The sequence below is a fragment of the Saccopteryx bilineata genome, chromosome 2 (assembly GCF_036850765.1).
Source record: "Saccopteryx bilineata isolate mSacBil1 chromosome 2, mSacBil1_pri_phased_curated, whole genome shotgun sequence".
NCBI classification, from domain to species: Eukaryota; Metazoa; Chordata; class Mammalia; order Chiroptera; family Emballonuridae; genus Saccopteryx; species Saccopteryx bilineata.
In genome coordinates, this window is record NC_089491.1 from 258,158,927 (window position 1) to 258,181,866 (window position 22,940).

Consider the following 22,940-nt stretch of genomic DNA (forward strand, 5'->3'; position numbering starts at 1 on the left):
CTGGGCCCACCCCCCACGGAGCAGTTTATTGGTCTGATCGATGGGCGGGGCCAGCAGGTGTAGGGCGAGGTTCCGGACTCCGCCTCCGACTCCCCAAGCGGAGGTTTGGTCGGGCTGGAGCAGGTTGGGCGCCTAGTGACCCCTGTTCCACCCTCATTCAGGTCGTGACCCAAACGCGGGCTCAACCGCAAGGGTAATAATCAGAACAGTAGTTTGCAGACCGCTTTTCCCTGTTTGGCTCATCGTTGTGGTTAAAAAAGGGTGCTCTGGAGTCAGCCTGTGCCGGTACATATCGGTCACCTGTAGGACCTTAGGCAAGATTAAAGGGAAAATAGCCCCCTTACTTCAATGTCCTCATCTGTTAAATGAGGGAGTTGATAGCAGCTATTCCAAAAACAGTGGTACTAAATGAGGCGATGCATGGAAATTTACACATGCACAGTAGGAGCTTAGAAAATGTTGCCTGACCTGTGGTGGCGCAGTGGATAAAGCATCGACCTGGAAATGCTGAGGTTGCCGTTTGAAAACCCTGGGCTTGCCTGGTCAAAGCACATATGGGAGTTGATACTTCCTGCTCCTCCCCCCCTTCTCTCTCTGTCTCTCTCCTCTCTCTCTCCTTTCTAAAATGAATAAAAAATAAATAAAAATTAAAAAAAAATAAGAAAATGTTGAGTTCCTTTCACCATCCCAATTCTTGCAACCATAGATAAGCATGCTAAGCCCAGTTCCGAATCCTATCCCACATCCTTTGTCAACTGGGGCAAGTTTCCTACTTTTACTGAGCCTTAGAATCATAAACATCTTCACAAGATTAGGTGACATAGAAGCAGGTAAAGCACCAAACAGAGAAAAGTCCAGAAGTGGATGGGGCAATGATGCTTTCTTCCCATTGGGGTTCAGAGGGAGCAGCCTTCCTTAAACTTTTGGCCCCCGCAAGGCAGGACGGTTGCCCTTCCTACTCTCCTAGGTCTTCCCCAGCTGCACTGAGGGTCTGCGGTGGGCCTCCCTCCTCCCCCGTATTCCCTCAGGCAGAGATTTTCCTTCTGCTCCCTCCTAAAGCGCCGCGGTGACGCCCCACGAGGCAGGTCCGGGCGGCAAGCCGGGCTCTTTCAAGTCCCTGGTCCCGGACTTGCAAGTGCAGGCCTGCGCCCCGCGTGGCGACGGGAACATCTGCCCTCATGTGCCTACTCGCCGCGCCCAGAGTAGGACTGGACTGGTCCTGGTCTGCCTTAGATGTACCGGCCCCTCTGCCCCCTCGCCCACTCCCAGGGTCCGTCTTCCCCCACCCCATCCCCCAAACTGTTCTAAGGGCTGGGCCTCAAAGGCGCACTACCTCCCACGAGGTCTCTCAATCTCCGTCTCTTCCCACCCACACGACCCAGAGCTGTGGCAAGAAGAATCTTGTTCAGTCATTGTTTTCACTGTATCATTCCCGAGTTCAAGAATCCTCTGGGCTCCTTATTGGGGCAGGGGACACCCCCACCAAGCAACACCTGGTCCCTGAAGACACATCTTCCACATCCCACCTGGCTCTCACCCTCTCTTCACCATTTTGGGCTTGTCCCACTTCCAAAACCTCCTTCTCCAGCGGAAATTGGGAAGTCTTTACCTCTCACTTGTGCCATCACAGGCACAGGCAGGACACATAGGAGGAGAATGAAATGAGAAGATGCAGGTGAAGCCATCATTACAAAGTAAGCATTCAATAAAGGCAAACTTTCTTCCACTCAACACATATTTATTGAGGGGAAACAGAAGGAAAGAACACTTTGGGTGGGGAGCTCACAACAGGATATACAAACATGGAAATATAATGTTGTACACCTGAAAATTGTTATTAACCAATGTTACCTTGATAAATTTAATAACTGAGTGAGGTACATGCCAACAGCAGAAACAGCGCAAACTTACATCTTAACAGAGGGGAGGGGGGCAGTCAACCAACATGAAAATAACATGAATTTCAGAGAGCAAAAAGTACTACAAAGATAAGAAAATAATGTTGACAGATAACCTGTAGACTGTTTTAATGAGAGGGCTGAGGAAAGGTTTTAGCAAAGCAGGACATGGCAATCAACAATTTATCGATACAAGGTTCTTTCGCATCTCATGCCTGAATTTGAGAAGGACGTAGGAAGGGGCAGAAGGAGGTTCAAAATAAGGTTTATTTGGCCAAATCTGGGGAGTCATTCCTCATTAGAGTAGCTTTGGCCTGTCCTGCCCAGCTGCAGGAAGGCACCTCTGCTAGGTGGATACCAGCCCCCTTCCTTCTTTTGGCTCTCTTGGCCTTGTGCACAACTAGGATGGGCTATGTGATTTGCAGAGCCCAGTGAGAAATGAATATGTGGGTATGCCTAATTCAAAATGATTACAAATGTTAAGATGGCAACCACCGGGTATTAAACCACTGCTGGGCTCTTCTAAGTTCAGGGACCTGTGTCACTACACAGTTGCATGCCCAGGAAGCCGGTTAGTGCAACAGAACTCAGAAATTGTGTGCAAACCCCTGCCCCCACTGGCTGCTATGAGAAACATCCCTCATGCCTTCTCTAGGCCTCCCTCCCTTCTTTTCCAGCTTAAAGCCCAGCACAGGTGATGGAAACAGTGCACAGAAGCTAAAAATACAGCCGAGCCAGTCTAGGTCAGGGCACTTAATGGCTCAAGGTCTTTTGCTCAGTTATGTGGTCTTGGCCCCTGGCAAGGAGCAGTCTAAGATATTCATTTCAATGCTTCACATGCCTTGGTCGGTTAGCAGCTTTATTTCATGGAAAGAGTGAGGACACTGACTATAGCCCCCAGGCCTCCAGGAAGATGTTGGTGTTTGTTTGACTCTTGTGTTCTGCAGTCAGACCCTTTGATTCCTCTATGGGTAGCAGGATTTGCCAAGAAGCTGGACGATCTCAGATGGTAGAGATTGGATAATCCTGGTATCTTTGAAACTCTAGTTGGGGTGATTTCTGCTCACAGGGCAGTCATGTATAAAGTGAGCACTGGATGAGGAGCCTGATTATATAATAACCATAGCAAACATTTACTGAGAACTTCACTAAACTCTAGACAGGGTGTAGTGTTTGCCTCTGCATCCCACATAATTCTCCCAATAGCCCCTATGAAGGAGGCACCCTTACCAATCCCTTCATAAGAGCAGTTAAATGGTTCATCCACAGGTCATATAGTAGTGGAGCTGGGCTTTGAACCCAGGTAGTAGGACTCTAGGACTACACTCCCAATTACTGTGGTGAATTGCCTCCTGGTCCTTATAGGGGCTTAGCAACAAATGCTTACCAAGATTAGGTTGGGGTGAGGTGAATGAGGCATTCAATTTAGGCACAAAATTTCAGAAGGCCCAAAACACTTTGTAGTCAGGACAAAGAAGTAAATATTATTTAATAGGTTTAAACATATGTTGAATATATTTAACAAAGTGTTTTAATAAAAAATCTTTGAAAGTCTAAATGAATGACAAAAACTTAGATGAACAAAATACCAAATTTTAAATAAAAACAGGATCTAGATTACTGATTTTCCTTTTGCCTCAGGCTTGGCTCAGCACAGTACTATTGCTAATCCTGTCTCCCAGGTTTCTGGGCTAGGCAACTTAGTGATGGAAAATTCAAGAGAAATAGTTTGCTGGTTCTGATTTGGGGGTAAAAGCGGAGAGAATTTAGTTTGAACATAAGGAGTTAGAGGTATCTGTGGGACATCCAGGTGGCCATGGCTGAGAACTCAGATTCAGGTGAGAGGGGGTGGCAGAGTGGACAGGGAACCCTTATATCATATACTTGGCCCATGATAGGTGTGTATTAAGCACATGTGGCCTAAATAAATCACTGGTCCTTGGAGTTTGCATCATAGTTCGGGAATCTTTTCAAATTCTCTCATCCAAACTTTTTCTCTTCTTTCCTAAACCTTCTACATCACAGACCTCAGATATATTCATTCCCATATGGGTGTGGAAGTTTACTGCTTGGGTGCTAAAATAAAAACATCTTTTGAGAAGATTAAAAAACAACTAAATTCTACTAGAACTTGGGAGTGGGGCGTGAAGGGAAAATCCAAGAATTAATATAAATAGGCTCAATTCCGCTTTATTAACTGATCCTCCAGAAAAAGAAGAGGAGCTAAGAGAAACTAAAGAGGAGAAAGGTTGTAGGAAAGGAGAAAAGAATGAAGAAACATTATAGGTGCTAAAAATATAGTGAGGAGAGCTTGGCTGAGCATCAAAGAAGGGCAGATGTGTTTCCAAATAGAAGCAGTGGTTTAGAGATGTCAGGAAGCACAGCTCCAAATGATGGGTGGAAAATAAAAGCTATTTAGACTGAGCTCAGCAGAATAAAAAAGATTCATCAGCAATTCAAACTGAAGAACAGACCTTTGAGCAATATGGAAGGCCTACTACCTCAACCCTAAGTTCACAAATCAAGTGTTGGCATTAACAATGGAGAGTCTTGCCATAGTTTCATGACTCTGAACCAAAGAGAGTCTTTCCATCTTGACTTTGTAATTCTGAACAACTTTTGATGGAACAATCGCTATTAAAAACTACTCACCTTGGCCCTGGCCGGTTGGCTCAGCGGTAGAGCGTCGGCCTGGTGTGCGGGGGACCCGGGTTCGATTCCCGGCCAGGGCACACAGGAGAAGCACCCATTTGCTTCTCCACCCCCCACCCCCTCCTTCCTCTCTGTCTCTCTCTTCCCCTCCCGCAGCCAAGGCTCCGTTGGAGCAAAGATGGCCCGGGCGCTGGGGATGGCTCCTTGGCCTCTGCTCCAGGCGCTAGAGTGGCTCTGGTCGCCGCAGAGTGACGCCCCGGAGGGGCAGAGCATCGCCCCCTGGTGGGCAGAGCGTCGCCCCTGGTGGGCGTGCCGGGTGGATCCCGGTCGGGCGCATGCGGGAGTCTGTCTGACTGTCTCTCCCCGTTTCCAGCTTCAGAAGGAAAAAAAAAACAAAACAAAAAACAAAACAAAAAAAAAAACTACTCACCTTCCTTAGCACATTTTCAGGTATTTGCTTTTTCCTTTCTGTATAATGAAGCATGGGATTTCTGAACCACTCCCATAATCAGGGGGAAATCTACCTCCTGTAATTATACCACTTGTGTGAAGTTGATGAATCTGACTGATGCTTAGTCAAGATGAATCATAGGAAAGAAATGTTGGGATACTCAAGTCAGATCAGAATCATTCCCCACTTACAAGAGGCTTATAGCTTGGTCTCATGAACCAGAGGGGTGCACATAAAGGCCCTAAGACAAAGTCCATATCAATTGTTGGGTTATGTCACTCAGACCATGGGCAACAGGGGCTCAAGAAAGAGTCAGGAGGCGCCTGACCAGGCGGTGACTCAGTGGATAGAGCGTCGTACTGGGATGCGGAGGACCCAGGTTCGAGACTCCGAGGTCACCAGCTTGAGCCCGGGCTCATCTGGTTTGAGCAAGGCTCACCAGCTTGGACCCAAGGTCACTGGCTCGAGCAAGGGGTTACTCGTTCTGCTGAAGGCCCGTGGTCAAGGCACATATGAGAAAGCAATCAATGAACAACTAAGGCGTTGCAATGAGATGCTTGATGCTTCTCATCTCTCCGCTCCTGTCTGTCTGTCCCTATTTATCCCTCTCTCTGACTGTAAAAAAAAAGAAAGAAAGAGTCAGGGGGCAAATGGGCCATAATATTAATAATGTTAATAAGAACGTTATTTATTGAGTGCTTGTTATGCACCAAGAGCCATGCCAAGTGCTTCACATGCATCATTCCATTTTATCCCCCAAGTGGTCCTGGAGTAGACACTATCACTATCCTCATTTCACAGATGAGGAAAATAAGGTTCAGAGATGTGAATTCAGTTGCCCATTGAGAGATTGATCTGGGATATCAACTCAGGCAGACTACCTCCTGGGCCCAGGGGAAGTCTTGTGACAAGGATAGGACTAGAACTGGACCCAGGTGTGCGTGTATGTGGATGGGGTGACCAGATGAAAGGCGAAGAATCACAGTAATAGCTGGGGAAGAGCAAGGGTGGGGTGGTAGACTCCTTGTTTGTGCCCAGCCTTTGTTGGCTATTAGCTTTGGGGCATAGTTCTTGAGCAACCTGTGCCTCAGTTTCTTCCTCAGTAAAGTTGGGATGGCAACAGTGTCCAAACTCACAAGACTGTTGGAATCATTTCATGAGATGATGCTTGTAAAGTACCTAAAACACTGTTTGCCCTATAGTAAGCAATCAACAAATACAGATTTTTAACTGACATAGGAGAAATAACACAGGCCAAATTATGCTGGATTAATTCTAAGCAATGTGAGGGTTTCTTGCTGAGGTAGTCAATTGAAGGGAGAGAAGGCAGAATTTGATGGAATTTGAAGAGTATGTATCAGCTGCTGTCCATGTGAACAGAAGATTTAGAGTGTTCCTCAGAGCCAGAACAACGTCACTTGTCATTGAGTAAAAGGCTTAGGAAGGTAAATATGATAGATGAGTGCCTGGAAAGAGGATGTGGGGGAAGGCCAGTCTCAAATAGGGAAGGAGAGAAGAGAAGCAGAAGAGCTATTTCCAGTATGCCTTCTGTCCCCGCCATGCAGAGTAAAGGGAGACAGTAACCCAAGAGGCTGGTGTCACCTCTCTGGGATTCACCGGCTTTGAAAGGATGCTTGCCTGCCCAGCCTCCAGACGTTCGCAAACCTTCCCAAAGACAAACCCTTTCCAATGCCCTGCTCTAAAACTGACCCACCTCTCTGGAGGTGAGTCCAGGGCTTACTGCTGAATGGGCCCCATTGTCCTCTCAAGCGTCTGTGGGTCCAGATGCCATAGGCCTGGAGGTGGTTCTACCACGGCCTGTGGTGCGGTCTGCCTGCAGACTTTGATTCACTCCAGGGACAACACTTGAAAAAAAATCAAACAGGCAACACATGCGATTCCAGGCACTCCTGCCAGACTCATACTCTGTTTTTCCATCATTTCGCTCTCCTCCCCCTTGGGAGGGAGCCTCCTTTGGCATTTTGCGTATGAAAAATCAAAACCACCAACAGGACAAGCACCTGATAAGGAGGAGCTAGGCATTGCCCAAGAGTTCCCAGGAAGAGGCATCTTTGTTCTCATTTCAAGCCCTTGACACTGCTAACAGCTCTAATTACTGCATTTGCCATGGGATGTAAAATAAAACCACATTCCAGAAACCATGTAGTCTCCCTGGGAGAGACACGAAGGGAGAGGTGCCCAGGGCTGCAGGAACGTGTTCTTTCATTTCTGGTCCCTAACCTTGGCAGCTATTCTGAAAATTTAACAGTACCTTCTTTATATGCACGAAGAAGGGCACTTCTGCACATGTAAGAATGCATCTCACTACCTGTATCCACAAATCTGGTCTGCGTATTTGACTATGTGGCGTGCAAAGAACACTTCTAAAGAACATTAGGACCTTCACAATTCACCCAAGCCATTTTGGGGGAAATGAGGACTCCAGAAGTTCCTGAGGCTGTAAGCACAAAAAATAGAACTGCTTCCAACATAATTTAACTATAAATTTCAGTGATGTAACACCCACCTACACCCACATCACAAAACAAAGTGACATCACAAATACTAGAGATAATGGTTCAAAACTGACTGCAGGTAAGCCAAAAACCAAATAAACTTCAATTTGCCCACACGTGACCGAGGCAGAGAAGGATAGGAGACTAGAATACTAAAACAAAAGAGACAGAGAGAGAGAGAAGGAAAAGAAAATACATATTTCTTTCTCTTACTAAGCTAGCTAAAATAAAATTTAAGGCAACTGAAATATGGTAAGGTGATTTTATTTTTTTATAGATGACATTTCTTAGAAAGCCAGATCTCTCTAGATATGTGATTCTGATCTATCCAGATGGTTCTTTTGTTCTTGGTCCCAGAAAATGGAGGCCAGCATAATTTACATTGTGCTTTTGTCTTTATGGACCCCAGAATGTATTTCCCTGGTTAGTAGCTTTTTCGTGGCTCTTGTCAGTCTGGTTAGAAAGTGTATTCAGGGTTGGGGAGGACTTAACCTGCTGTCATTTCTTTAGAGCAGCATGGTTAAAGAGTGAGTTCAGTTCCTGTAGGAATCTTGAGTGATCCTGTCTCCCATCCTTTTCCAGCCATGGGTCCCCTTAGCTTTCCAGCAGACAGGAATTGTCTTTTATTCCTTGTAAAGCTCCCTGACCTTCCACTTCCGGCCGAAGAATGCTATGTTCTTCGAGAGGCTGAATATCAGCGTGACCTTGGCACAAAAGGCTTTGGTGAGCAGGAAAGAGGATGTGTAGAAAGATTTCTAAGATGGGTGTAGAAGGAATGGTCTCTAAAAAGATGTTAATACTTTGCCTCCAAAGTAGACCTTCTGGTCTCTGCTTGAGATCTGGTCTTTTTTGTTCCCTTTCCCCCTTCTAATTCTAGCATCCAATCTGTGTGAGACAAGACCCCAGCATCCCCACCTATGGACTCCGACAGTCTATCTTACTGAACACCAGGCTTCAGGACTGCTATGTGGATTCCCCAGCTCTCACCAACATTTGGACGACCAGAACATGTGCAAAGCAGAACATCAATGCCCCAGCACCAGGTACCACCACCTCTTCTTGGGAAGTTGTAAAGAACCCGTTCATTGCCAGTTCATTCTCCCTGGTTAAGCTGGTGCTCAGGCGACAACTGAAGGATAAATGCTGCCCAGTACCATGCAAGTTTAAAGAAAAGAAACCCTCAAAGAGATTAAAACCCAAGGATGATTCAGCAATGAAAGCCACCCGGCGTGGTAGAATAAGAAATTCCATTAGTTCCAAGAGCAAGCAGCCCATGGAGCAGCGGCCAGGCTCACCTAGGCTCAGGGGGCCTGCAGGAGACATCAACAAGGTAGATAGGCTGGTGGTGGAAAAAAATGTGATGGGGTGGGAGAGGGAAATGTCAGCTAGAGGACACGTAATGCTTAAGAGACTTATATGAAGCAAAGGCAATCCTCAAGTTGAATACAGGATTGTGGGGGTTGGGGAAAGAGAGGGGCAGCAGCATGGTACAGTGGAGAGAGAACCAGATCTGGGGGTGCCTAGTTCTTTTATTTTTATTTTTATTATTGTTATTTTTAGAGAGGAGAGAGAGAGAGGAGAGACAGAGAGAGGGAAGGGGGGAGGAGCTGGAAGCATCAACTCCCATATGTGCCTTGACCAGGCAAGCCCAGGGTTTCGAACCGGCGACCTCAGCATTTCCAGGTCGACGCTTTATCGACTGCACCACCACAGGTCAGGCCTGGGGGTGCCTAGTTCTATAGGGGGTGAAGTGGCTTTCATAAACACAGATGAAAGGAACTTGATTGACATGAAGGGAAAATAAGGGTGGCAAGGCCAGGGTATGATTAGAGCATGCAGGCACGTACACTGGAACAGCAGAGTTGACCAAGACCTATGAACTTCCACAAGGAGAACTTGGCATCTACGGGCCTGGTCTGAGTCCAGCTTCATCACTCGGTGGCCAGCAGAGCTCAGAATATGCCCTGGAGCTAGGATGCCAGGTTCAAATCCTAGCTTTGACTATAATTAAAGACAACGGTGGGAGTAGTTGACCTGAGAGGGGATCCAATACAAAAAAAAAGACAACGGTGGGTTCTTTCTGCCTTGGTTTTTGTCATCTATAAAATGGGGGCTACCAGCCCTTCTCTCATAGGGTTTCATGAGGGTGAAATGAGTAAATACATGCAAAGGGCTTCTGAACAGGGCCTGGCAGACTAAATGTTTAGGATCCTGTGTGGCATTCAATAGATGACAACTGTGGTTATTAACTTTAGCTGTGTGGCCTTGGGCAAACCAATTCGTTTCCTTGCCTTTAAAGCTGTCTCCTGCTGACCTTACAGGGTTATGGGGAACGCACGCAGTGGTATACACGAAGGAATTTGGTAAACTAGAACACACTAGACAAATGTTGGTTGTGGCTGTAACCAAGACTCTGGGACACAAATCCCAGATAATTATTCTGAGCTCCCTTCTCAAGTTTTAGCTTTGACTTCTCTGCTTTCTTCCTGGCTAGAGTAAAGAAAGTTCAAAGGAGAAAAAAGTAACAGTCAGCCAAGATCTTGAGAACAGATATGCTGAACATGTGGCTGCCACCCAAGCGCTACACAGGGACACTGGGACAGCAGCCTGGAAAGGCCAGGCATTGCTTCCTGAAGCCAGAAAGAGACAGCAGTTGTCGGACACGCTAACCATCCACGGCCTACCCACAGAGAGTTACCAGGCTCTGTACCATGCTGTGGTCGAGCCAATGCTGTGGAATCATTCAGGGACCCCCAAGAGGTACAGCTTGGAGCTGGGCAAGGCCATCAAACAAAAGCTCTGGGAGGCTCTGTGCAGCCAGGCTGCCGTCCCTGAAGGTGCTCAGCACCCATTGCTGGGCAGGACGTGTCTGGAGGTTGACAAGGGGCCTGTGCCCAAGAAATGGCCCAAGTTAAAGAGGGAGAAATAGAAATAGGAACTCACCAGATCAGGTATATTCTCTGCTAGATGTCTAAAAAATAAACACCACTTTGCACCTACAATGTTATTTCAGAGTGCTTTACAAATTTGTAGCTACCCTCCCCAGAAAACATGACAAATGGGTACAAGATTCATTTCATACTGAAGCATACTTCACTTTCATGAATACGTAATCTCGAGGGCTAGATGCTTCTTTCCTACAAGCCCCTTTCCCTTGGGGTTTGAGGGCCTCTGTCTTCTAGGTAGGAAAAGTCCTGGCAGATGAAAATGATGGGTAACACCCATCCTGTGTTACCAATATTTAAAAAGTGTACTGCTAGGACAGACTACCATTTCCCTCCTTCTCCCTCCTTCCACACAGGGCTGAGAAGAAAAACTACTATCACCTCAAGGACATAATCCCACACATTCTCTACCAGATGCTCTCCTATGTCGCCACCTAAATCCCCAATAACCTGAAATCCGTTAACCAGGGAGGAAATTATGTGAATGCTCCCATGAGAGAGCTGAAGTTTAAGGCACTGCTTCATGCAAACATGGAATGTGTAGACCTTTACCAAACAGAGCCATGACAACATATAACATGTACTTGATAAAATTGTATTTTTTTTACAGTCATTTGTACAATTTGTTACAAAACCATAGAAGACTAAAACTTGTTTTAAATCATTTTTGGTCGGCAAATATGTAAAATCTGTGTGCAATTATCATATATTTACAGGGCCTCATGTTAGTCATTTTCAATGATTATTCCAACAATGTCACACTCTCAATGTAAGACATGGCTTAAGATAAATATATTAGTAAATAAATATTCTGAGAACATATTTCCATAAATGAAATGTGCTGCTATACATATACAGAATATACATAAGTTGTTTTCTAGCCTTTAAAACATTTTTTAAAAATGGTAATGTTGGAGAAGGAGCCCTTAGACCATTTTATTACAAAATCTTTACAGCAAAGCTTTACAAAATATCTTTTAAGTGCTATGGGAGAAATTAAAAAACAAAACAAAACTTTCATTTTAAAATAGTGCCTTGTTAGACCAACATAAGAGTTCATATAAAGAATAGAAAAAGGCAGTTCTGTTTAAAAAATAATACTCTTGATTAGTAATTATTTTTTAGACCTCATTTAAAAAGCATTAGTCCTGCATGAACTTTTGAGTAGAAACTAGCAGCACAAAAGAGAGGGTCTGAGCCATGGGACAGCAGGTTGGGCTTTAAAAAATGGCTTGGGTTCAGAGGAGGGGGAAGAGACTGAGTTAAAAAACAAGGGTACTGGGGCTGTGTCTACAAAGAGGTACCTTGTTGATCAAAACTCCCCCCGACCTCCGTATGAACTGGTTCTAGCACTCTTCACTTCACATGGCTGTCCCAGGGAAGGGCTGCCCCAGGGAACCACATCTGATGGCCACACCCTGGCTGGGGGCTGGTGGTGGTGGTGAGGGCAGAGGGGAATCTTAATGGAAAATGTGATGCTCCCAGTTTCCACAGCTCATTAAGCCCCACACGCCATGAGAGGTCACTGAAAAAGGTTCTTATCAATATTGGAGTCTTACAACTTCACAGAAGATATTTCTTTTGATTTAAATGGTGAGGCAGTAATATAATATAGTTGGTTACTCTAGTCTGGTGACCTCCCTGACTGATAAGCCAACACAAGTTTAAGACAGTTTCAAAATTTTATTTTTTGGTTTCTACCACCTGTAAACTACCAACATTAAATGTGCTTCTTTTCCCATCTGTAGTTTTTGCTCTTTCAACTGAAAATTGGACACATTTATCTTCATAAGCCCAGTTGAAGCCATATCCTCTACTCATCTATTCATTGCTTAAGGCTGTTGAGGAGTGGTTTTTCCAGCTAGGGCTAAAGAAAGCCACTTTGGGGGGTATGGTTTCAGACAAGGGAGATAATATGCACTCTAAGGCATTAAAAACAAACAAAACCACAAACAATAACAAAAAAATTTCAACAACGAGAAGCTGCTTTTTGCAGTTCATGTTAAAAGCCATACCCCCACCCCCCTTTCCCAAAACCGCGTAATGCAAGCTGTTGTCCTCAGCAGCTGCTAGTCCTGGCCAGAGAAATAAAGGCGGCCCAGATTACATATCAACAGCTTAGACGCTTCTCACACCCTCGCCAACAGGTGCGCTGGGCACAGGCCTAGGGGAGCAGCCCCCAAGGGACTGCACCTTAGAGGCTGGAGGACAGATCTCACCAAATGGCAAATGGGGGAGTTCCTAAATGACAAATGGCTCAATTATGTGACATTGGAATTTCCTCTGTCAAATCCTGGCTAAAAGTAAGTAAATTTCCTCATTACAGGCAGGACTTTTTAAGAGAAAAGGGTTCTGATACAGTGAGATTCTCGTTTAAAATGTTCTTGTCTGGACCCTGGGCTGACCACTTCAGACCACAGCCTTACTGGAGAAGAGTCATCACAGTCTCCTGACAACCCAGGGTGGTTGCTGTGTCCCCACTTACAGGGGGCAGCTCCCAGGGCTCAAAATGAGCTTTTCAGGTGGCACCAAATACCTGAATAAATGAATAAATAAAAGTGGCCAGAAGAGTTAGTGAACACGGGGCTAATGTCATTAGTTTCTTCTAAAAAAAAGTTTTTAAGAACAAGGAATACATTGGACAAAAAGGATGACAATCCCTGATCTGAAATAGCTTTAAATAGATTCTCCCTTTTATAATGGAAGCATCTTTTTAAAAAATGGTTTGGGTTTTTTAAACTCTCCCTCTCTCAAAAAAACAAAACAAACAAACAAAAAAAAAACCAAAGTCTGGAAAAATATACAAAACCTACCCTTTGGGTCTAAACTATCTGATAGTCTCTTTCTTCCTCTGTCTCATGGAGAATCAATACATAATAGTGCATTAGGTAGAAAGGATAGTAGACATTTGCAGGCGAGATGAGCAACTTCAGCCACGAGCATAGGGCTGAATAACCCTGAAGCAGCGCTTCGGTGGGAATATGGGATGGGAAACATCATTCAAATGAAGCTTGGTGCAGACCCAGGGGGGTCCTGGCCATGTGCCCCCAGGAAGGCAGCCCAAGGATGCAGCAGTTCCGGTGCTACCTCGGTAGCCCCTTCAGACACCAAAGCCACAAACTACATTCCTCCTGGGTGTTTTTGTCCCACATACCCCGTCAAACCATTTCTGCAGCCAGTGGCAGGAAGCCCAAGATCGTGATTGTGAACTCTGTCCTTTACCTTAGGATGATACCAGGGGGACAGGTGGAGGACACTGGGCAGAATCGTCCCTGTCACCCGGTGGCTTCCATAGAAATGGCTTGTCCCAGCTCCCCAATGCTGCAGACCTTCTACTCTACTCCTGGCTATATCCATCAGCTGCCTACAGGTGTGGGCTGGAGAAGCACGGCTTCTGAGAAGACCTGAAATTCTGTACGCTGGGATTTGCCATGAGAAAGAGGCAGCATTGCATTGTTCCTCAGAGTTTGTACCCATATCGACTAGCTTTACTTCAAGTTTCTGGTTCATTTTCTAAGGCAGGTGTAGCCCCTGAGCTTTTCAAAAGCCTGAGCTCCCTCCAGGGAGACAACAGTATCTACACATGATGTGGTTCAATTAATGCAGCAGTGATTTTTTTTTTCAGCAAAAGTTGGTGGTTAGGGTTCTTTAAAATATATATTTAAATAACTTTTTACATTTACATATAATATCTTAAAAAAACAAAGCCGAGAATTCAATCCCACACACCTTGGAACCCCAAGCACACACACTTTACAAAACAGAATAACATGTTATCAAAAGAGGCAAAGACTCAGAGAATTTTGTCTGTTGGTTTGTTAATGGGATGGGGAGTTGCCACAGGAGGCTCACATTTTGGGTTGAGAAGGAGGGCTCTCTTTATTACCACTTTTGTGTTTGTCAAAGCTAAAAAAATTTTTTTTTTTTCTGAAGGAAGTCAGAGTTTGGAGTCTCCGTACAGTTCCCATTTCCACATAGAGTTCCTTCTGGGCTCAGGCTCCTGTGCCACCGCAGTCTGCTGGGCGAGGTCTCTGTCCTGGGAGAGAAAGAACAACCATCAGGGGCCAGCACTGCAGACTTTGGGCACAATGCACAGAGACCAGCAAGGGCCTTGGTGCCCATCCCTAGCATGTGGCGAGCTCTCAGGAAGTGACAGGTCACAGGACTGGATGAAGTGTGCATATGCTAAAAGGCTTAAGCAGAGCTCCTCATTCTGTGCTGAGAGCACAGAGGGCTGGCCTCCCTCATCTGGACCTATAGAGCCTTCTGGAAGCCCTTAGGTAGCATGAAAACACAATGTACAGAAGATGTGCATCATGCACTGATGCAGGCACTGGGAAGAACAGAAGAAAAGACCCTCCCACCCCCACCCCAGGGCTTACAAACCTCAAAACAAAGTGATTTCAGGTTGTGATAACCTGGGAAGGAAGCAGGGGATGTGAGAGTAACCTCAAAGGTAGCTGGAGAGAGCCATTTCAACTGAGACCCGGGGAGGGAAGCAGCAGAGAGGTCTAGAGGCTGGACTGAGATGAAGGAATGTTGCAGGAACAGGGCGGAGGCCACAGGGGGCTACATTTTCAAAATGCTAAAAGTCATGGCAAGTCCTTAAAGGGTTTTCTAGTGTAAAGACATACTTATTGAATATGTACAAAAAAGACCACTTTGGCTCCCATGTAGAATAGATATTGCAAGACCAGTGACAGGAGACCAGTCAGAAGGCTATCGCCTTTTCTCTGAAGAGAGGAAATGAGCCTAGCTGAGGGGACAGAGGAGGAATGCAGAGGCAGTAAGTAAGGAATATACTTTGGAGGTGGAACTTGTCTCAGTGCTACTCCGAGGTGCTGGACTTCACTGTTTATCACTAAGACGGAATGTTTAGAAACTTTTTTTCAAGTAAGAGGAGAGAGACTGACTCTCGCATGTGGCCCAACTGAGATCCCACCCGGCAACCCCCATCTAGGGCCAATGCTCAAATCAACTAAGCTATCCTTAGAGCCTGAGGCCAATGCCCACACCAACCGAGCTGTCCTCAGTGCCCAGGCCTGCCTGATGCTCAGACCAACTGAGCCAATGGCTGCAAAAGGGAAAGAGGGAGAAGGGGAAGAAGGAGGGGAAGAGAAGAATATGGTCACTTCTCATGTGTGCCCTGACCAGGGATTGAACCTGCAATGTCCACACTTCGATGTTTGAAAACTTTATAGCAATCTGTTATCTGCTGAATCTAATAAGAATTCTGGAATTGGATTTTATGTGTCTTTTGCTAAGTTTCATTTTTCTGAACAATTCTCAGAGACAGGTTGAGAAGCCTAGGACACAAATGTAGGGGGCAGAGTGGGCTCAGGGATAAATGGTGCCTGGGCTTCTGGGTGAGGAGACTTAGTGAAGGGGGTGCAGAGAGAAGAACTGGAGAGGGCTGCTGTGGACATGATAGGTTGGGGTACTTGTGTGGCATTTGGGGAAGAGACTATAAAAACAAAGGGCCCAATAGGTCTGGAACTCAGAGGAAGGGCTGAATTGAGGAATAACACTGAAATCATCAGATATTGTTTGAAGTCAACGGCACAAAGGAAGCCCTTAGAAAATGACTGTGGAGAGGGAAGAGGACCCCGACTCTGGCCTACTGTCATCTCTCGCTCTCACCTGCAGCCTCCGTGGCTGTGGCACTAGATTCCTGAGTGTCCTGGGAAGCACTGAGGAAGCTGGCCCTGGCGGTCCCTGCCTCCTCTGGAGGGTAACCAAGTGGCAGTGGTGCCCTGGGCTGGCAGCATGGAGCCCTCTCTTCTTCCTGGGTTCCTCCCAGGGCCCTGTGGGGCTGCAGGGCATCAGGGCCCAGCGTCCCACCCCAGGGGCCAAAGCCACAGGTCCCTTGGCAGTCTGAGGGCAGGCCCAAGTCACAGTCCACATCCTCCGGAATGATGGGGATGCGCTGGCTCAAGTCCCGGGCCCCTGGGTGGCAGCCGGGCGGGGACTCCTGGGCAAGCGTGTACTGCACGCTCACCGAGCAGTCCTCAGTGTAGCAGCCGCTGCCCCCTCTTCCACCGTGGGCCACCTGCTTCTCTTCATAGAAGCAGCAGGGCAGGCCCTCATATTTCACCCCATCTGTCCTGGGCAAATGGTCGGGGTGAAGGCCATACAGGGTCTGGGCGCTTCCTGGCTGTGACTCCACCCCTGTGGGACCACAGCCCTCACAGAGGGGGGTGCCCAGGAACAAGGTGCTGCCCCCAGCTGCTCCTGGGCTGGGCTCCAGTGCAGGCGGCTGGGGCTCGCAGCAGCAGGCACATGACGGCCCCTCACGGACCCCCTTCCAGGTTCTCCTGAGGTCTGGGGCGGCCCCAGAAGCCTCGAGCCCCACTTCTGAGGTAGAGCTGTTGGGCCCCCTGTGCTCCAGGGAGGAGTTACTGCTGTAGTTCATCTCCAGGCTGCAGGTAGACAGCTGGTCTCCTGAGGGAGAGGCAGGGCCAGGCCAAAGCTCTCCCCGCCCAGCACCTTGACTGTGGGCTGCTGGGAGTTCCTCAGGTGGCGGGGAGCCCTCGAGGTGCAGGACAGGCCCCCGGGCTGAGCTGCCCGAGCCCCCCACATCGCTGGTGCGACAGGGGCTCCGGCTGCGATAGATGAAGGGGTCGTAGTCGCTGCTGAGGGAGCTGCGGAAGGTGGAACAGCTCCCATATACACCCTGGTTGCTGACCTCGGTACAGTCCACCATCGAGTCGCTGGAAGAGCAGTGGCACTGGCCGGAGCTGCTGCTGCTGTCGCTGCCCGGGCAGTCAGCCAGGTAGCCACTACACACCGAGCGGTGGCCATGGTAGCAGCTGAAGCTGGACGTGCTGCCACTCTCCAAGTGGGAAGGTGTGGCCATGTGAACCACGGTGGGAAAGAGCAGGCTGCCACTGCCACTTGGGGGAAAGGCACGAGATGGGCCCCTGGGGACAAGGCTAGGGGGAGCCTGGCCCTCCTGCTCAGGGTAGCTGAGGCCCTGGAAGTAGTAGTGTTGGTACATGGTCTCATACTGGGAGAAGCAAGCTGCCTTGGAGAAGCTGCGGCCGCTGAACTTGGGCCTGCGGAAGGGGTGGGCCGGTGAGTAGGCTCGGTGCTCCAGGCCACAGCGGTGAGGGGCCAGGGCGTGGTCCTGGTGGAGGGGTGGGTAGCCTCGGATGTAGGTGGGGGTCTGTGGTGAATAGAGGCTCTGCTCCCCATGCCGGTCCACAGTCAGCAAGGTGACAGGGTTCCCGTGGGAGTCCATGCTTGTCCTCGTAGGGTAGGCTGGGATGGCGTTGGTCCTGTGCACGCGGCCGGGGTAGTGCACTGGCAGGATCACCCTCTGCTGCCGGCTGCGGGAGAGGTTGCTGGTCTCCACACATACGGCACTGGGGTTTCCCTTTTGTTCTGGGGAGGGGAGAAGAGAGGAAACAAAGTCAGCAGGGCTGAGCACCCTGGTGTCCAGGGCTAGAAGGATACGTAAATCAAGGCAAAGACCAAAGCAGCAGGGTTGGTCACCTGCTCTAAGCTGTCACCAAACTCAGCCATGCTGGCAGACGTTGGCCTGCTTCTCTGTCTGAAAGGTGGTCATTCCTGTCAGGGTTTATCTCCCATCTCCCCGCTGCTCCACCCAGCAAAGGGCCCATAGGAATTTGCAGAGAGCAGCAGGGCTATCAAGATAAAAGGCACCATCCCTCATGGAAAAACAGCTGCCTGGGGTGCACCAGTGGTCCAGCCCAGTGATGCAGGAGCAGCACCACAACCCTGCCACTCACAGCCTCCTGGGGCCAGGAATAACTCCCAGTACTGGCCGTGGGCATTGTCCTTCACTTTAAAGAGATTGTGGGCCTACGGACACTGGTTCAGGTGAAAGCCAAAATGAACTCAGGGCCATTCTTCATGCCAGGCTCTCCTTAAAGTTTGGAGGCCTCCTCCACCTCCAAGTCCAGATGGCAATGCTGTGGTGGTTTTGCTCGCTCACAGCCTGCAGTAGGTGGCATGCTCTTGCTAGGCACTTGGTAGGGGCAGCGTCTCTTACCTATGATGTTGTGCCGACAATGGGGACAGGTGTGGTGCTGTAGCAGCCACGGGTCCACACACTTCCTGTGAAAGCGGTGAGTACAGGGGATCACCCGCAGCTCCTGGGAAGGGAGGGAAGACATACAGCCTGAAGGGAGAGAACAGGTAGGGGCAGCTCTGCCTTCGGCCCCGCATGTGCTTCTTCCTGTGGAGCCCTGCGTGGACGCAGGAGCCCTGCCCACCATGCCAGTGCCTGGAGGCTCCCTCCCCGTCTCATCCATCTCTAGCTACAGGTGGGCTCCATTTCCTGGAGTCAGAGCCCATGCATGGGTTCTAGGGAGAATGAAACAGGCCCTCAGACAGCCCCATCCATGGCCCTCAGTGTTAAGATAGGAAGCACAGAGAAATAGACTCCTTGCTGGTCACTGGAGGATGGTACATTCATGCCACACATGAGGCAAGACCAAGGCCATATGTCAATGCAGACAGGCAGCCTGGGGGTGTGAAGAGAGGGCTGGGTACACCCCAGGACCTTCTGCATCTCTAGGGTGGTGGCTTTCATGTACTCCAATGGGGATGAACAGAAAGAAAGAAGATGGGATTTGTGAGTGACAGGTGGGGCAGAAAAGGGGCATGTGGTTTATAACAAAGCAGCCTATGTAGAGGGGATGTGATGGAGTTTTCTGAGGTAGAACCACCTCTGCAGTTAATGAGCCCAAGCACCCTCCAAATTTGCTTTTACTTTGTTTTCCCACTCTTTGACCAACTCAATACAATAATATTCAAACTAATACCTAATGCTGAGTCTGACCTTGGCAAGAGTTTTACTACATGTGTTCTCTCTCGTAAGCCTTTGATCAACTGGAATGCAGGTCAGTCTTGGGCCCATGTCGCAAGCCATAGGCACAAAGAATGAAGTCATGACCTATGGTGGTGGTGCAGTGGGTAAAGAATCAACCTTGAATGCTGAGGTCGCTGGTTCAAAACCCTGGGCTTGCCCAGTCAAGGCACATACGAGAAGGAACTAATGTGAGTTGATGTTTCCCACTCCTTCCCCCACCTCTTTAAAATTAATAAATAAAATTTTAAACAAAAAGGAGACAGAAAAAGAGAGAGAGAATAAAGTCATTTGCCCAAGATCACAAAATTAGCACCCACCTGACCCAGGATTAGAACCTAGGCAGCCTGTATCTAGGGACCATGCAAGACTATTAATGTAAAGACCTCTGCAAAAACTCAATTTTCATCTAACAGTTTACATAGCAATAGAACATTTTCATCAAAGAGGCATCAAATGCCTGCAATTAATGTTGAAGTGGTTTACTCCCTAAGTGTGTAGGTATATGTACCTCTAGCTAGAAAGATTAAGCAAATATGGCAAAATATTAGCTATGAGTGACTCTAGGTGAAAGATACAGGATTCATTGTATGATTCTTCGATTCCCGGCCAGGGCACACAGGAGAAGCGCCCATTTGCTTCTCCACCCCTCCGCCGCGCTTTCCTCTCTGTCTCTCTCTTCCCCTCCCACAGCCAAGGCTCCATTGGAGCAAAGATGGCCCGGGCGCTGGGGATGGCTCTGTGGCCTCTACCTCAGGCGCTAGAGTGGCTCTGGTCGCAACATGGCGACGCCCAGGATGGGCAGAGCATCACCCCCTGGTGGGCAGAGCGTCGCCCCTGGTGGGCGTGCCGGGTGGATCCCGGTCGGGCGCATGCGGGAGTCTGTCTGACTGTCTCTCCCCGTTTCCAGCTTCAGAAAAATGAAAAAAAAAAAACAAAAAAAAAAAAACCAAAACAAACATTGTATGATTCATGCAACTTTTCTGAAGGTCTGAAAATTTCAGAATAAAAGACTAGAAAGGTAAAAGGGGATATTGCACCCTCATCTGATGATAGGAACGCCAAATGTTCTGTACAGCATTGCAGGAGAAGTTGTATCAGGTCAGGTCTCAGATTTTTCAGAGAGCAATTATAAAATTAAGTCAACATGTGAGAATGTTCTTAAAACCAGACATTTTCTGGCCTTCCATATATTTCTGATCAACTTCCAAAAGCAACACATTCAGCTGGATCCTCTGGAGAGAGGGTCTCTGCATGGTGACCAACCACCCCTTTCCAGAGGCAAATAGTAGACACACTGTCACAGGCTATCCCCTCGACTCATAGGCACTGAAGTGCTTCTGCTCCTGCAAAGCTGTGGGACAAGGACACGGGGCCCTGTCCTTCTAAGCCTTGTGTTCCTCTGATCTGTCTACCTCATCCCTGCTCACAATGAGCCCAGCTCTGCTGTTACCTCTCCGTCGATGTACTTCTCAAGGCAGATGGCACAGTCCGACGTAGAGCTGCTGCTGAGAGTGTCCAGGGCCCCACAGCTCCCTTCCCGGCGCCCCTTGTTCTTGGAGTTGAACTTCCTGGTTTCCATCTTCTCCAGGGCCTGCACAGCCAGCCTATTCATGGAATTCTGCATGGCAGAATGTGGTCTGGGTTAGGGTCTGGCACAGATTAACAGTGGTGGTCACCCCCAGGGCCATGGCACTTCATAACTCAGGACAGGAAATGCTAGTCTCTATCATTCCAGAACAGACTTTCGGGAAATCAGAAACAATTCAGACTGCCACAGCATAGATGTGTCAGACTCCTGAGTGTCCGTGATGTTAACCCAGGCTTTTCCACAGAAGTCTACTTCAATTACTTGGCTAGTTCTGCAAGACCTTGCTCTATGCCAAGGGTTCCTCCTCTCTACCCCAAAGAAAGTTCTGAGGGCAAATGAGAGCGTGCACAAGGATCCAAAATTTGGCAGATGAGACGCATTCAACAAACATCAGCCACTGTTTTGTTGGTGATGGCTGCTCAACTCTTGTGAGAACTTGGCGAATCTCCTCACAGCAGACTGCGTGCCACAGTCCACCATTGCTCTCCCGAGAGATCACACTGCTACCCCTTTGAGAGTCTAGATTGTTGCTTATTTTCTCATCACCCTCCACCCCCGAATCCTTCCTACACAGTGACATGTTGTGCCAACTGAGGTACTAGAGGGCCTACTCTGTTTACTGAGGGTCACCCCGAAAGCTCGGTAGGTACAGATTCAGAGTCAGCAGGTCCAGGAGGGGCCTGACATTCTGCCTTTCTACTGAGCTTCCAGCTTATACTGATGTGGTCCCCCAAGCAAGGCCCTAGGTTCCACGTTAACATTTAAACATTTCTTTGGAAAAATGCCTGCCTGGCAACACCTCCAGTGTTTGGCCTTTGTAGGACCGCATCTTTCAGAACAGAGAAGACAGTGCTGTGAACTTCGCTTCAGTTTTTCTCCATCTTTGCTGTTCCCAGGCCCTGGGAGCAGCCCCCATGTTCACCAGTGGCAGGCAGCAGCCACCAATGTTTTCAGGCTGCTCTGAGGTATTACCTGACTGCGTCGCTGTTTCAGCTTGATTTTGACCAGAAGGATGAGGCAGACCAAGGAGACGACGACAAAGAAAGCCAGGAAAATCCCCATGTCAAAGTACTCTGTGGGTTGCTGGAACAGAACACAGACACAGTGAGTCAGAGCTCTCTCTAGTCTGAGGACCAGTGTATGGGCTGTGCTGGCCCAGGTCAGGGTAAGGATGTAGCAGCTAAGGTGTCCCCTCCTCATCTGCAGGAGACACCTGGGGTTCTGCTAAGATACAGTGTGCTAATCAGGTCCAGGTAGTGGCTAGGGAGAGGCTGGCAGTGGTCTCAGCCAGGCCTCCTAAAAGCCACGAGAACTCAGTTCATAAAGCCTAGCTCGACGTGGAACAGTGCAAAGTTCGCTATAACCGGTAGGAGAGGCCCTTCCAAATAAACACAAATATCACATTTTTGGGACAAAGGAATGAGTGTCATGTTTTGAGGGAACAGTGATTACTAACCATATAATTAATGGTTTACAACAACTCAGAAAATTGTGCACTGCTTCCACAAATATCAGCTTCCACTACAATGAGTCATATTTACCAAAGCACTCTTTTTTTCCTTTAAAAAGAAGCCAGCATGTCAGTTCTGCAAAATCTACTTTTAGTTCTTACCTTTTCCTCATGGCTCAATGCCTCCTAAGACCCTGAAGTTACCTCATCTAGGACATGCCTTCAGCCAACAAGAACAGAGTTTTTGCTAAATGAATGCTGTAGGTATCCAGGTGTTATGTGCATACAAAAGAATCATCCTACAAGTAGACTACCCCAATATTTGTGAGGAGGAAATAAACCACGTATGGGGCACCTGTCCCAGGTTCCTAAAATTTTATGCCTGAGGTTTGGACAGGAGATGCCAGACAAGAGTTAATGGTCAGCAGTGTCCCTTCAACACACTTAAGAGCCTTAAACACTATTCATTAACTACCTAGGAGTCCTGAACTTCAATCCCAATTGAAAGCTAACTTTTCCAAAACTGAACATCAGGGGGTTTTAATAACACAGCTGACTCTGTGGGAAGAAGGAAGCACTGGCTTTTTCTCTAGTTTAGGTCACA

The 22,940-nt window shown here is 48.0% G+C and overlaps 2 protein-coding genes across 2 annotated transcripts in view; one reads left to right on the forward strand and one right to left on the reverse strand.

Annotated features, from left to right (window-relative positions):
* Window positions 1-40: 40 nt before the first annotated feature.
* On the forward strand, window positions 41-13,230 carry C2H22orf31 (chromosome 2 C22orf31 homolog). The gene is made up of 6 exons (XM_066254467.1): window positions 41-123; window positions 1,060-1,222; window positions 2,846-2,907; window positions 8,156-8,240; window positions 8,395-8,847; window positions 10,012-13,230. Exons 1-6 carry the CDS (start codon window positions 41-43, stop codon window positions 10,444-10,446), a joined length of 1,281 nt encoding a protein of 426 aa, XP_066110564.1. The 3' UTR covers window positions 10,447-13,230.
* The window catches only part of ZNRF3 (zinc and ring finger 3), a 168,017-nt gene continuing 156,188 nt past the window's right edge, over window positions 11,112-22,940 (reverse strand). Inside the window, exons 5-9 of the mRNA XM_066260225.1 lie at window positions 21,859-21,969; window positions 20,749-20,916; window positions 18,477-18,579; window positions 16,103-17,845; window positions 11,112-14,498 (exon numbers count right to left, since the gene is read on the reverse strand). Coding sequence (XP_066116322.1) covers window positions 14,455-14,498; window positions 16,103-17,845; window positions 18,477-18,579; window positions 20,749-20,916; window positions 21,859-21,969 — 2,169 coding nt within the window. The 3' untranslated portion in view covers window positions 11,112-14,454. The remainder of the gene's footprint in view (window positions 14,499-16,102; window positions 17,846-18,476; window positions 18,580-20,748; window positions 20,917-21,858; window positions 21,970-22,940) is intronic.